Source organism: Synchiropus splendidus, chromosome 19, assembly GCF_027744825.2.
Source record: "Synchiropus splendidus isolate RoL2022-P1 chromosome 19, RoL_Sspl_1.0, whole genome shotgun sequence".
NCBI classification, from domain to species: Eukaryota; Metazoa; Chordata; class Actinopteri; order Syngnathiformes; family Callionymidae; genus Synchiropus; species Synchiropus splendidus.
The window spans coordinates 4,793,673-4,806,070 of NC_071352.1; the positions used below are offsets into that span (position 1 = coordinate 4,793,673).

Sequence of the window (12,398 nt, forward strand, 5' to 3'; positions counted from 1 at the left end):
GCTCCATTAACCTACTGTCAAAATGACTAAGTTGGCTACAAATACATCCTGAGTCTTCATGATCAAATGTTTACCTTCCTGGCACTGCATCCTTCAGAGAATGATGCACCACGTGACAGCTCTGTTGGACGATGCCGCCTCATGTTACGCTTCATTACAATATTAATGAATTAGCAGGAGGTCGGAATATTCTCTGTCACCTTCATCAAGCAATGCACCGAACCCACGGTGGTTCAATGCTTTTGCATTTATCTTGTTCACCATCTCAATGACAAGGTTCATCACTCTGATGGGAATGTTTGTGCACACAACGCCTCTTGATGCAAGATGCAGCGGAATGCAAGCAGATTTCGATCCAATGCTTTCTGGAGGAAAGTCACACACCCCCTTTTTGATCCTCTCATTTTGCCATGCGCTTTGAGTTTGGGAGTTTTTCCTGATCCACCTCCTTTGTTTTCCAGTGTGTCTGTGTCCCTTCTCCGTGGTTCTTCTCTTGTGTTCAATCCTACCATGCTTTCTGTCTCTTCAAATTTCTCATTTATTAAAAATAATATTTGCCAACTATATATCTGCGGTAAATATGCAATTGTGTCTGTTAGAAAGTTCAGTCTTAAAACTGACATTTCACATACATTCCAGCAAGAATGTGACGTCTTTCATCTGAGTCACTGTCGCGGCTGTTTTACCATTCAATGGGGACATCTGTTGGGCAAGGTCATATTACACTCAGTTAAATAAATCACTCTGAGTCCTGATACAAAATTGGGAATCGATGAAAAAAAAAAAAAAAGATCTTTCGACCATATCAGCCAGGGCTGCTTACGGTTCTATTTCATATGTGCTCCGCCCTCTAACGGCCTTCGCAATTGGTTAATCCACATCGAGGCACTGGCCTCGGCCTGAGACTTCGATTGATTGGCTCTCCGCCCAGGAAGGCGCCACCCACCGCGTATAAATCTCCCCTGCTCCTGCCGCTCTGCTCCTGAGCGGCGTTTCTACGAGGAGGAGGTCCACCTGAAGATTTTCCCCGATGACGACGACGACGACGACCCGGGGCTGGTGGACGAGGGCGTGAGTACTCCGGCGGGACCTAGCTTGAGTAGGTACCCTATGGACGAGATGCCCCAACTTTTCCGCGAGGCAGCAGAGACACTTGGGGTGTCCCTCCCTGCCCAGGCGGAACCGGAGGAGGAGGACTTCTCGGTACCATTGTTCGCAAAGGCCGCGAAGAAGGCGTCCAGACCCTCAGCCCGCAACCTGTGGCTCGGGAAGACGGGGCTCAAGGAGCCGGAGAAGCGTAACTTAATCGGAGCGCCGATCTCCGATGACACGCTGTTCGGCTCCAACGTCTCGGGCCTGATGGAGTTGATGGAGACCCAGAAGTCATCGGCCAAGCTCTCAGAGCACTTCCGCATGGCCCAGAGACCTCCGGCGCCTCGTTCCAGGGAACGTCCGGGCCAGAGAGTCGGCAGAGAGGACCCCTTCCGCCGCCGCGAGGGTCCCCAGCCCTCGACTTCATTCGCCGGTCTGGCATCCGCTCCCCGCGGTAGGACACCCGCTCTCAAGCGCCCAAGATCCCTCTCGGCTAATAAACCACAGAAGAAGTATCTTGTCTCGTCTGATGCCTTTATTGCATGCGGGGTTTCACACTCGGGGTCAGCTTCTACGTACCGGCCAGAGCCCGGTTCCGTAGGCCCCCCCCGTGTCCAGGCTTCGTGTTTGCTAGCCAAAAAGGCTAAGCTAACACTAGCCTCCTCGACCACCGGCCATCTTGCACCGCCCGTGACAAGTCGGCCCTGTTCGAGTGCTTCAAACCTCCAGGTGAGTGCTGATCGGCCCAGGGTACTTCATTTCCCAGCGGCCTCTGCAGCTAATTTATTCTCTATTGCTGGGCTGATTAATACAGTTTTATCCCCTTAATTTTAGCCATTTAAATGCATTGAATTTGTTTATTGTTTCAAATGACATTAATAAATTAGATAACATTTTTAAGCTCATGAACAGCCAACTGTGTCGTTGGTCTACATGCTGTTTAAATACAGCTGGTATTTGTATTGACTTTTTTGTCACATTTTTATTTCTGTTTCTTAGTGAAGCTGGCTACACACACACTCTGCGAGTTTTGGTCCAATTGGACACGGTTTTTCAGTTGTGTGACTATTTTACGTATCAGTAACGTCTAAACAGTTGTGCGTTATCATTGTTCAAGCTGTTGTGTTGGTGTGTTGTGCTCGCTACACCTGCAACAGAGGTTAAATTGGGTTTCAACGTGCTCTGAAAATGTAACTACGGATGGCGTGACTGTGATCGCTGAAGCGTTGGACAGCTTGACTCTGCTGTTCTGGCTCGTGGTTCTTCGATTTCTTTGTTTTCCTGTGTTGCAGATCCACATCCAAGAGTCCTTTCTGTCCCACGTAGACGTACAGTGTATGCAGTCGCGTCGGATCGTATAGTGTGAGACAGGAATCGTGAGGTGCGAGCTACCGTTCACTCGGACGGCATGAGCAGCAGCTGAACACCCTGATTGAAAACAATCGCACAGAAGCATTTGTGGAACAGAAACTTGAATCAAAGCATCATCATTTTTGTCATTTGAAATGCATTTGTTGATGTTGCAAAATTTCACTGTAGCTAGCGCTACGCTAAACCACACCCTCGTCCAGACCAGGATGTGGTTTATGCATCATCAGCAGGACACCCCAAATCTTTCCAGTGAATTCGCTGGTCCAATATGCTGCGTAAGTGAAGTGACACTTGACACTTTTGACACTTAACCGAGCATGTTTGTCTGCATGTTTGTGTTTGTCAAAATGAGTATCTGCCGGCAAACTGTCAGTTCCACAATGTTTGCTCTGTTTGGCCAGTGATGGGATCAAGTGTCTCGTTTGATTTTGATTTGTGTTTGGTTCTGGTGGCTCCATTTGCAGAGATCACATGTCCCACACTTCTGCTTTTTTGTACATGCTCAGCATCTTTCTGCTTTGATGAAGCTCCCAAATCACACAAATAGATCAACACCGGGTTCGATCACAATCGAGCTAAACGCCTGTGTGAATGAACCGCATTATCCAGGTGGCTGAGGGAAACGCAACTTCTAGATTTGAACTGAGATTTTAAAAGTCTGAACCTTGCTGGACTGATGTGTTTTTCTCTGCTGTCATGAAACCGTGGTCAATGTCACCATGTGTCATCTGGTCAAAGTGACAGGCAGTGGTTCAATGAGCAATCGAGGAAAGTGTCTGCAGTTATGACATGAACCAAAGGCCCTGTCAGATACAAGTCCTGGAGCAAGAGTTATTAAGATGAGGTTCGGACCATTCCTAATGACCTCACCAGACTGTACCCACACACTGAATCACTGTTGTGTCTATTGCTGAACTCAAATCTCATGTTCGAACGTGCCATGCTTTCTGTATCGTCAAATTTCTGATTTTATTAAAGAAATATTTGCCAACTGCAAATCGCTGCTAAATATGCCATCGAGTTTATGGTTATGGAAAGGTCAATGTTAACATTTCTCATGCAATCCAACAAAACTATGACATCAATTTCATCTGAGTCACGATCGTGGTTGTTCTCCGACTCTATGGCGACATCTGTTGGCCAAACGTAATACTACTCAGTTAAATAAATCACTTTTGGTCCAGAAAGAAGTTCTGTCTTATTCTTGGAGTCCTTGCAAGAAATGATCTGGATGACCCACGAGGAAAGTACTGACATTTTATGAACAGCTTCTTCGTTTCCCAGAACTCTGTTCCTCTCATCTCACCCACATAAGTGACATCATCCATCAATGACAACAAACACACCACAGATGGCGCCACACTACATAAAATGTAAACACTCGATTGCCACAAAACATATTCCAGGAATATTACACATTCTTTTTTTCAATCTTTAGCCCGTAAGGCCGCTTACAGTTAACACACAACATTTCGGACCTCACACACAGTTACACATACCCACTGTTTGGGAATAAGGAACAGAAATGATAAGATTTCAGTTTCAAATGGAAGAAGAAATATCAACTAAATTGTAAATACTGTAGCAAAAGATTTGGCAAGTCCTCATTTGCAATTCTTTACATTTATAATCATCTTTTTACGCAGCAAGTAAATCCTGCTAAATAATAATTTCATATCAGCTAAGATTTATTAACAGTGCTCATATTTCAAGGTCACAATCTGCAAGCTACATTACTAACCAATGGTGACATCAGCTGGCTAAGTTTGAAAAGATCAGTCAGTCATGAATTCGCCTCGCCAGTTCTGTCCTGAACAAATGTTCCAGACTAATTCTAAATGGATGTTTAACCTTACAGACAGTATGGAAAACGTTGAAACTGTGAATCTGTCTGTCGCTGTTAGATTGAGCTTGTTCAGCTCAGAAAAGTCAAACGGAAACACCAGTCTTTTCGTAAGGAGCTTTAATGCATTCAGTCACATGACATTGGTAGTTCGGTGTTGAATGTAAATGCTCAGGTCAGCTGTGAAGTCACAGTGGCTGTGGTGAGTGTTGAGGAGAATTATTTAATTTCAAAGCTCTCAATGGAAAGCTCTCCCTTGGAAAAGAAGTTAGGGTAATCCGTTGCTCTCAGACGATTGGGGAAATAGATCAAGCTGTCATCTGGTAGAGCCACCAAAAACTCTTCGGGGAGGAAAGTGACAGTAATCTACAAGATAAAAAAACAGAATCAATCTTCCCATCTCTGCTGAAAATCGTCATACTACATTTGCTTTAACAGACCGAATGAATCTCTGAAGCAGTTTACTCACAGTAAACGCCACTCCCCGCGCGAAAGGAAACCCTTTTCCATAGACCTCCTCCCCCCAGCAGCCCTTCTGGCATGCGTTGCACAGCACAGTGTTGTTGTCAAAGCGAGGGTTAACGTGGAGAGCGATGTCTTGCTCACTGTAGCAGATGTTCAGTGAAATCCTGAAACAGAAATCTGTCTCAAAAGTCCATTGTCATGCCAGTGTTTTGACCGAGCACTAACCTGGTGGCATCAGCATGGGGTACTGCCTTCACAGTCAACGTCTGTCCGGGCTTGAAGTGCACGTTTTTGATCTCTGTCACCTGTGTGGACGTTAGACGTTTGAGCTGAATACATGAATTTTGGTGTCTCAGATTAGACATTAGACCATTTATTATGAATATAAAAGTTAGTGAGGCATTAGAAAAGGACAGAGATAACGCCCACAGAAAGTTAGCTGTCGGTGGGTGTAGTCATGACTAAGGCCAGAACAAGAAGAGAAAAATACCGACCCAATGTTTACTCTCCAGACAGATACAGACTTTGATCACAGTCAGTCCTGGTCAAGAGAACCTTACATTTGCCAACAGAAGATCCTTCTCTCTCTGTTTCAGGGCGTCATTTTGTCTTTTTTCCCTTCATACTGTAATTACATCAGTGTCAAAACAACTACCGATAAACTCGAGATCAAGACCAGAGCATACAGAGGGGCCAACAAGTGCAAGTCTGTGAGGGCCACAAGTCGAGCCCCTTTGGAGATTGAACTTTCCAGCCGAAAATAATCAATGATGTTATAAGCTCAGCTCCATTCCCAAGATATGGAAACACAGGACTTACAGGCATGATGATGATGATGATGATGATGATGATGATGAAGATGTGGAGAGGTGTTGCAGAGCAGCGTTGAAGGTCTTCATGTGCCTCACCTTTAATCTGAGCTCAATTTATAGAGCCAGGGAGGGACCTGCACTCTGAGTGACATCACCACACCCAATACACTTCCCTACACACCTACATTTGATAAGCAACTCAGATCGTGATTCATGTGGTTATTATGACCAAACCAAATCATACTCTGACTTTCTCTTTCACAACCATGAAGCCGACTTCATCAGAAGTGAAGTTCTGCATCAGCAAGAAGCGGATCACAAGTCCTTCACATTTCAGTGGATTAAATACTGATGCTTGTATTATCCTTTTTCTTTTCATGACGCTGAGGCTGTTCTGTTATATGGCCGTCACAAAAACCAAGTTCTTTACAACATCAAGTCGTTCATGCTGCTGGAATGTCTGCTCAATTGCCAAAGAGAACTCTGGAGGTAGTGTTGAATAAAACTCACCAGTTCACACAAAAATGAAGTTGACAGTGAGACTTGCTTGACTTGCAAGGAGAAAGGTGATGTGTGTCGTCTTTTCCTCTAGTTTCCACTTTGTTTTATCCCATGTGATCGCACAAGATTTCAGGCTGGGTGCTGGGACAGAATCTTTAATGTGCGTGTGGTGGAGATCATCTGTGTGCACCATGCAGACATAACAATCGAGGGCAGATATTTATCTAAAGCAACTTTTAGGTCAATTTCAAAAGAGTGGGAGCAAAAGAGTTTTTGAAAAGAGAATCAATGAAGTCTCCATGATGGAGTGACAGGCCTCTGATGTGTGTCGCAATGTGTAGCAATGCTTCCTATGAATTTCTTCAGAAGGGAATCTTTTTTTTTTTTTTTTACAATTTGACTTCCCTGGTGTTGGGAAAGTAGATTTTAATCATTAACAATAGTTCAAAGTTCAGTTCACAAATTTCAAAACGAACTTGTTTGTTCCTTTTTTTAGTATGTTGCAGTGGGTTGCTGCAGTTATTGCCAAAGCCCACAGACGGTACATACTGTATTTGATCATTTTCTCCTCTGAAACCACATGTTTGGTTTCATCTTCACATCAAATTCTGAATCCTGAATGTGTGTGTGAGAGAGGTCTTCTTCTTTCAGTGCTTTTCGATAATAGTTCAGGTCATTTTCACATCATATAGAATTCATGTTGTCATACTGCCACTGCCTTCCAGATTTGCTTGGTGATCATTTTTCTTAAAATAAGTTCTTCCCCGATGATTTGGTCGTCTTTGGTTCAAAAAAATGTCTTCTGAAATTCTTCAAAGCTTGTGGCTTTTTCGTCTTAGTTAATGAATTCGTAAAAGAAATAAAACACTGGAAAATGGCCGTTGCCAGTTCTATCCTGAACAAATGATCCGGGCGAGTCAAGCGCTATATAGAATATAGAAAACACTGAAACTGTGTTTCTGACTCTCTGGGTGATAAGTCACAGGTTGAGATCCCAATGGGAGAAATTTATGTTGGGGTGCATCGGACACTCTTATCACTCACAAATTGTCTTGAGATTTACTAAAAGACCGGCATAGAAGCAACTGAAATTGACATCATCTACAGGGGATCTGGACTCTCTCCTAGACAGAGGAGGTGAAATTCTGCATTCGAAAATGAACCAATGCATTGATTTTCTTCTAATTTTTCAGAAGCAGTGGGATACAAAAACATTCTGCAGCTACTCTGAAGACAGGCCGATATGTTGAAGTTGACAAGCATCCTCAGTTAATTTTACTTTATACACAATTGTGTATGACCTTAAAATCAAACCCTCAGCTCAGAAGAAGTCAAACAGAAACACTAGTCTTTTCATAAGGAGCTTTAATGCATTCAGTCACATGACATTGGTAGTTCGGTGTTGAATCTAAAAGCTCAGGTCAGCAGTGAAGTCACACGGCCACCACGACCGTGGAGGTTTTCTATTTAAACTCAAGGCTGGAAATTTGAGCTTCTCCATCAGAAAAGAAGTAAGGGTACTCTTTCCCATTCAGGCGATTGGGAATACGGATTTTGATGTCATCTGGCAGGGTAATGACAAACTCCCCACACTGGAACGCGATGGTGATCTACATGAGAATGAACAGAATGATTCTTCACATCACAGCAGAAAACACCATCCAACTCTCTAAAGCAGTTTACTCACAGTGAACTCCACATGCTGCTTGAAAGGAAACCCACATCCAATGACCTCTTGGCCCCAGACGCCCTTCTGGCGTGTGTTGCACACCACAGTGTTGGACTCAAAGCGAGGGTTGACGTGGAGAGCAATGTCTTGCTCACTGTAGCCGATGTTCAGTGAGAACCTAAAGAAGAAATTTGTCTCAAAAGTCCATTCTCATGTCAAGACATCACGGTCTTTGAGCACTAACCTACTAGCGGCACCACCGTTGGGTATTCCCGTCACAGTCAAGGTCTGTCCAACCTTGAAGACCATGTTTTTGATCTGCAACAACTGTGTGGACATGAATACATTTGAGCTGACATCAGGAGAACCTTCTTGACTTCACAATAGCTCGCGTCAGTCACTGAGCCCCAATTCATGACTCATTCAGATGAATGACAGCCAGTGTTTTCACTCTCGTTCTAGCGCCAGAAGCAGACCTTCTGCATCTGTGTCATGACTTGTACCTATTAAAAACCATTTGCACATGTTCCAAAAAGATCAGTCTTCTGTGAGAAAACTGCACATCCGCTCTCCTCGTGGCCCAGTCAAGACAATGATGCCAGGGTTTTAGAAAATACAGTGGTGGGCTCCGACCTGGGAGATCAAGACCAGAGCATACAGAGGGGCCAACAAGTGCAAGTCTGTGAGGGCCACAAGTCGAGCCCCTTTGGAGATTGAACTTTCCAGCCGAAAATAATCAATGATGTTATAAGCTCAGCTCCATTCCCAAGATATGGAAACACAGGACTTACAGGCATGATGATGATGATGATGATGATGAAGATGTGGAGAGGTGTTGCAGAGCAGCGTTGAAGGTCTTCATGTGCCTCACCTTTAATCTGAGCTCAATTTATAGAGCCAGGGAGGGACCTGCACTCAGAGTGACATCACCACACCCAATACACTTCCCTACACACCTACATTTGATAAGCAACTCAGATCGTGATTCATGTGGTTATTATGACCAAACCAAATCATACTCTGACTTTCTCTTTCGCAACCATGAAGCCGACTTCATCAGAAGTGAAGTTCTGCATCAGCAAGAAGCTGATCACAAGTCCTTCACATTTCAGTGGATTAAATACTGATGCTTGTATTATCTTTTTTCTTTTCATGACGCTGAGGCTGTTCTGTTATATGGCCGTCACAAAAACCAAGTTCTTTACAACATCAAGTAGTTCATGCTGCTGGAATGTCTGCTCAATTGCCAAAGAGAACTCTGGAGGTAGTGTTGAATAAAACTCACCAGTTCACACAAAAATGAAGTTGACAGTGAGACTTGCTTGACTTGCAAGGAGAAAGGTGATGTGTGTCGTCTTTTCCTCTTGTTTCCACTTTGTTTTATCCCATGTGATCGCACAAGATTTCAGGCTGAGTACTTGGTGCTGGGACAGAATCTTTAATGTGCGTGTGGTGGAGATCATCTGGGTGCACCATGCAGACATAACAATCGAGGGCAGATATTTATCTTCATGTGAGGGCTCTCTGACAGATGAAATAAATCATTTGAGATTTTGACAATCGTAATGTGTGTGGCCCCTGAAGTTTGTGAGGTGAGATTTCATTGTTTACTTGTCGCAGACACCATGAAAAGCAATTTTCTTTCTCTCTTCATAGATAAAATGAAGATAAAAAAAATGTAAACAGCAGTTAAAGCAACTTTTAGGTGAATTTCAAAAGAGTGGGAACAAAAGAGTTTTTGAAAAGAGAATCAATGAAGTCTCCATGATGGAGTGACAGGCCTCTGATGTGTGTCGCAATGTGTAGCAATGCTTCCTACGAATTTCTTCAGAAGGGAATCTTTTTTTTTTTTACCATTTGACTTCCCTGGTGTTGGGAAAGTAGATTTTAATCATTAACAATAGTTCAAAGTTCAGTTCACAAGTTTCAAAATGAACTTGTTCCTTTCCTTTTTTTAGTATGTTGCTGTGGGTTGCTGCAGTTATTGCCAAAGCCCACAGACGGTACATACTGTATTTGATCATTTTCTCCTCTGAAACCACATGTTTGGTTTCATCTTCACATCAAATTCTGAATCCTGAATGTGTGTGTGAGAGAGGTCTTCTTCTTGCAGTGCTTTTCGATAATAGTTCAGGTCATTTTCACATCATATAGAATTTATGTTGTCATACTGCCACTGCCTTCCAGATTTGCTTGGTGATCATTTTTCTTAAAATAAGTTTTTACCCGATGATTTGGTCGTCTTTGGTTAAAAAAAATGTCTTGAATGAAATTCTTCAGAGCTTGTGGCTTTTTCGTCTTAGTTAATGAATTCGTAAAAGAAATAAAACACTGGAAAATGGCCGTTGCCAGTTCTATCTTGAACAAATGATCCGGGCGAGTCAAGCGCTATATAGAATATAGAAAACACTGAAACTGTGTTCCTGACTCTCTGGGTGATACAACTGCTCAGTCACAGGTTGAGATCCCAACGGGAGAAATTTATGTTGGGGTGCATCGGACACTCTTATCACTCACAAATTGTCTTGAGATTTACCAAAAGACGAAGATACAAGCAACTGAAATTGACATCATCCATCTGGTCTGATCTGGTGAAATTCTTGCAGTTGTTTGATTAGAAAATGAACCAATACATTGATGTTCTTCTCCTATTGCGAATGCAGTGGGATACAAAAACATTTGAGAGCTGGTCTGAACACACAGATATGTTGAAGTTGACTAGAATGTTCATTTAAATTCATCAACTCTCAGCTCAGAAGACGTCAAACAGGACCACTAGTCTTTTCATAAGGAGCTTTAATGCATTCAGCAACATGCATTCAAAACTAATGAAACAGACTTATGAATGAATTTATAAATCATTTATTACACTCATTTTTGTGACACAAAACTTGCCTTAATCCTGGCGTTGGACGCCCCACTGCTGATAAGCAACGGGACAAGGCCCTGAGAAGCCCCACGTCTTTTCTTATCTTGGTTAGTACAGAGCTGATGGACCGGGAAGTGGAATGAAAATTGATTTATTTTTCAAGAAATTCGTATCTGAATTTGAGTTCTAGGATATGAAACCTTATTTGTAATTTAGAATACATTATTAACTCCATGGCTGCTTTCGTAAAAAAAATTAAAAAACAAAGTTTTTCACATCATTGTTTGATATTTTCGCTGATTTTGAACAGTCATGACTCACATCGTATGCGAGGGTTACCCATGACACATACAAAATGTTCAACTGGTGTGTTTCCATTGTACCACTCTGTGAGTACTGCTGAAGGGTAATGAATGATTATTAACAGTTGTTTCCAGATTGTGATTCATGTGGTTGTTGCGTAAGACATAGTTCTATTCTTTGACGTTCATCCAACTACTCGACTGATCGACTGTGTGGAGTTTTATCCTCTTAGTTTTAGTGTTATTGGTTCTGTCACTTTTAACCTTTTTTTTTTTTTTCATTTTTCAACAAATGGAGAGCATTGGCTCTCAGTGTGTGTAGCTGCTAAAAGTGCAGTTTAAACTCAGCTGGTATTGGTATTGACTCTTTAGTCCTGTTGTCATTTCTCCTTCTTAGTTGAGAGTTGTCCTTGCTGTTGTATGGATAAAGCTGTCTGAAAATCGACCAAGTTTTATTTCACTTTTACTTCCCTTTACCCATATCCTATACCCATCTGGATAAGAAAAGACAAGGCTCTGCCCCGGACCTTCTCCCTGCGTCTTTGAACGTGGTTTGCCACAAGATTGATTCAATGTTGACTACATACAAAAAAGTCCGTAGCTATTTTTTTCAGCTACCAGTGTTGTTTCACATTTTTTAGCGTGAGTCTCCATCAAACCCATGCTGTGACAGTGAGACCACCCGGATGCTCAGTCCAACCCAGACTAGCTAACACCTGGGAAGAGCTCGTATCAATTATTATACCCATTAATATCAGGAAAGTGACACTCAGTGAAGTTCTCCTTCAGTGTGCTCAGCCCTCTAGAGGCTTCGCATTGGAAAATTGTAGTTGCATTTTCTTTTTCCCATGGAAGATGTTATACTGCTGTCAAAAATCATTAGTCATGTTTAACAAAATTCCTTTGATTCATGATGATCAGATATTCAAACAAAAGTATTATCACTGATAAAATAGATAGAAAAATAATCATTTACTGAAAATGCGTTTTCTCGAACTGAGGTTGCTTGATAATTGAACAATAAAGCATAATATTTTAGCTTCCTCTTACACAATAAGGGAGCCACTGACTTGCGAAATGGCTGTTGAGGTCAAAAAAACATTGCCAAATATATAGTCCTTTGTATTCTTTCTTGAGAAGCGATGAATTACATCAGCAAGATGTTTATCTCTGGTTGTTTGCCTTTCAATCATTTAACTCGTTTTCACAGCACAAATAACTGTTGTGTTATCTGGCAGTCACGAAACATGGAACACCAATGTATTTCAGATGCCAGCTGCTGAATTTCCAGATCAGTAACATAAAATATTTCGATGAGGAATGAGCTGATGGGATTTTTTTTCAAATAGCATGTTAGTTGTATTTCCAGGTCTAAACAAAAGTAGTGCACCTGGTGAAGATGTCACTATACATGTTTGGATTTTGCCTTTGAAGAATGGGCTCTGGATTTTGCTTTTGAAGAATGGTCCTCAAT

General features: G+C 42.3%; 2 protein-coding genes across 4 annotated transcripts in view; both read right to left on the reverse strand.

Annotated features, from left to right (window-relative positions):
• LOC128751070 (beta-galactoside-binding lectin-like) overlaps positions 1-8,588 on the reverse strand; it is a 31,288-nt gene extending 22,700 nt beyond the window's left edge. Inside the window, exons 1-5 of one of the 3 annotated variants that reach the window (XM_053851851.1) lie at positions 8,549-8,588; positions 5,591-5,600; positions 4,997-5,076; positions 4,776-4,935; positions 4,398-4,672 (exon numbers count right to left, since the gene is read on the reverse strand). In XM_053851851.1, coding sequence (XP_053707826.1) covers positions 4,526-4,672; positions 4,776-4,935; positions 4,997-5,076; positions 5,591-5,596 — 393 coding nt within the window. In that variant the 5' untranslated portion in view covers positions 5,597-5,600; positions 8,549-8,588 and the 3' untranslated portion in view covers positions 4,398-4,525. Of the gene's footprint in view, positions 1-4,397; positions 4,673-4,775; positions 4,936-4,996; positions 5,077-5,590; positions 5,680-8,548 lie in introns of those variants that run through there. The other 2 variants (XM_053851850.1, XM_053851849.1) reach the window with 2 other exon arrangements.
• On the reverse strand, positions 7,454-8,625 carry LOC128751073 (beta-galactoside-binding lectin-like). The gene is made up of 4 exons (XM_053851854.1): positions 8,545-8,625; positions 7,998-8,080; positions 7,772-7,931; positions 7,454-7,694 (listed from the first exon to the last, which is right to left on the reverse strand). The coding sequence occupies exons 1-4, from the start codon at positions 8,548-8,550 to the stop codon at positions 7,548-7,550; spliced, it is 396 nt and encodes a 131-aa protein (XP_053707829.1). The 5' UTR covers positions 8,551-8,625; the 3' UTR covers positions 7,454-7,547.
• Between the last annotated feature and the right edge of the window lie 3,773 nt (positions 8,626-12,398).

Coding starts and splice junctions, on each gene's coding strand:
- LOC128751073 (XM_053851854.1), bottom strand. Junction 7,932..7,997: donor AACGGTGGTGCCGCTAGTAG/GTTAGTGCTCAA, acceptor TTTCTTCTTTAG/GTTCTCACTGAACATCGGCT. Junction 7,695..7,771: donor AGCAGCATGTGGAGTTCACT/GTGAGTAAACTG, acceptor ATTCTCATGTAG/ATCACCATCGCGTTCCAGTG.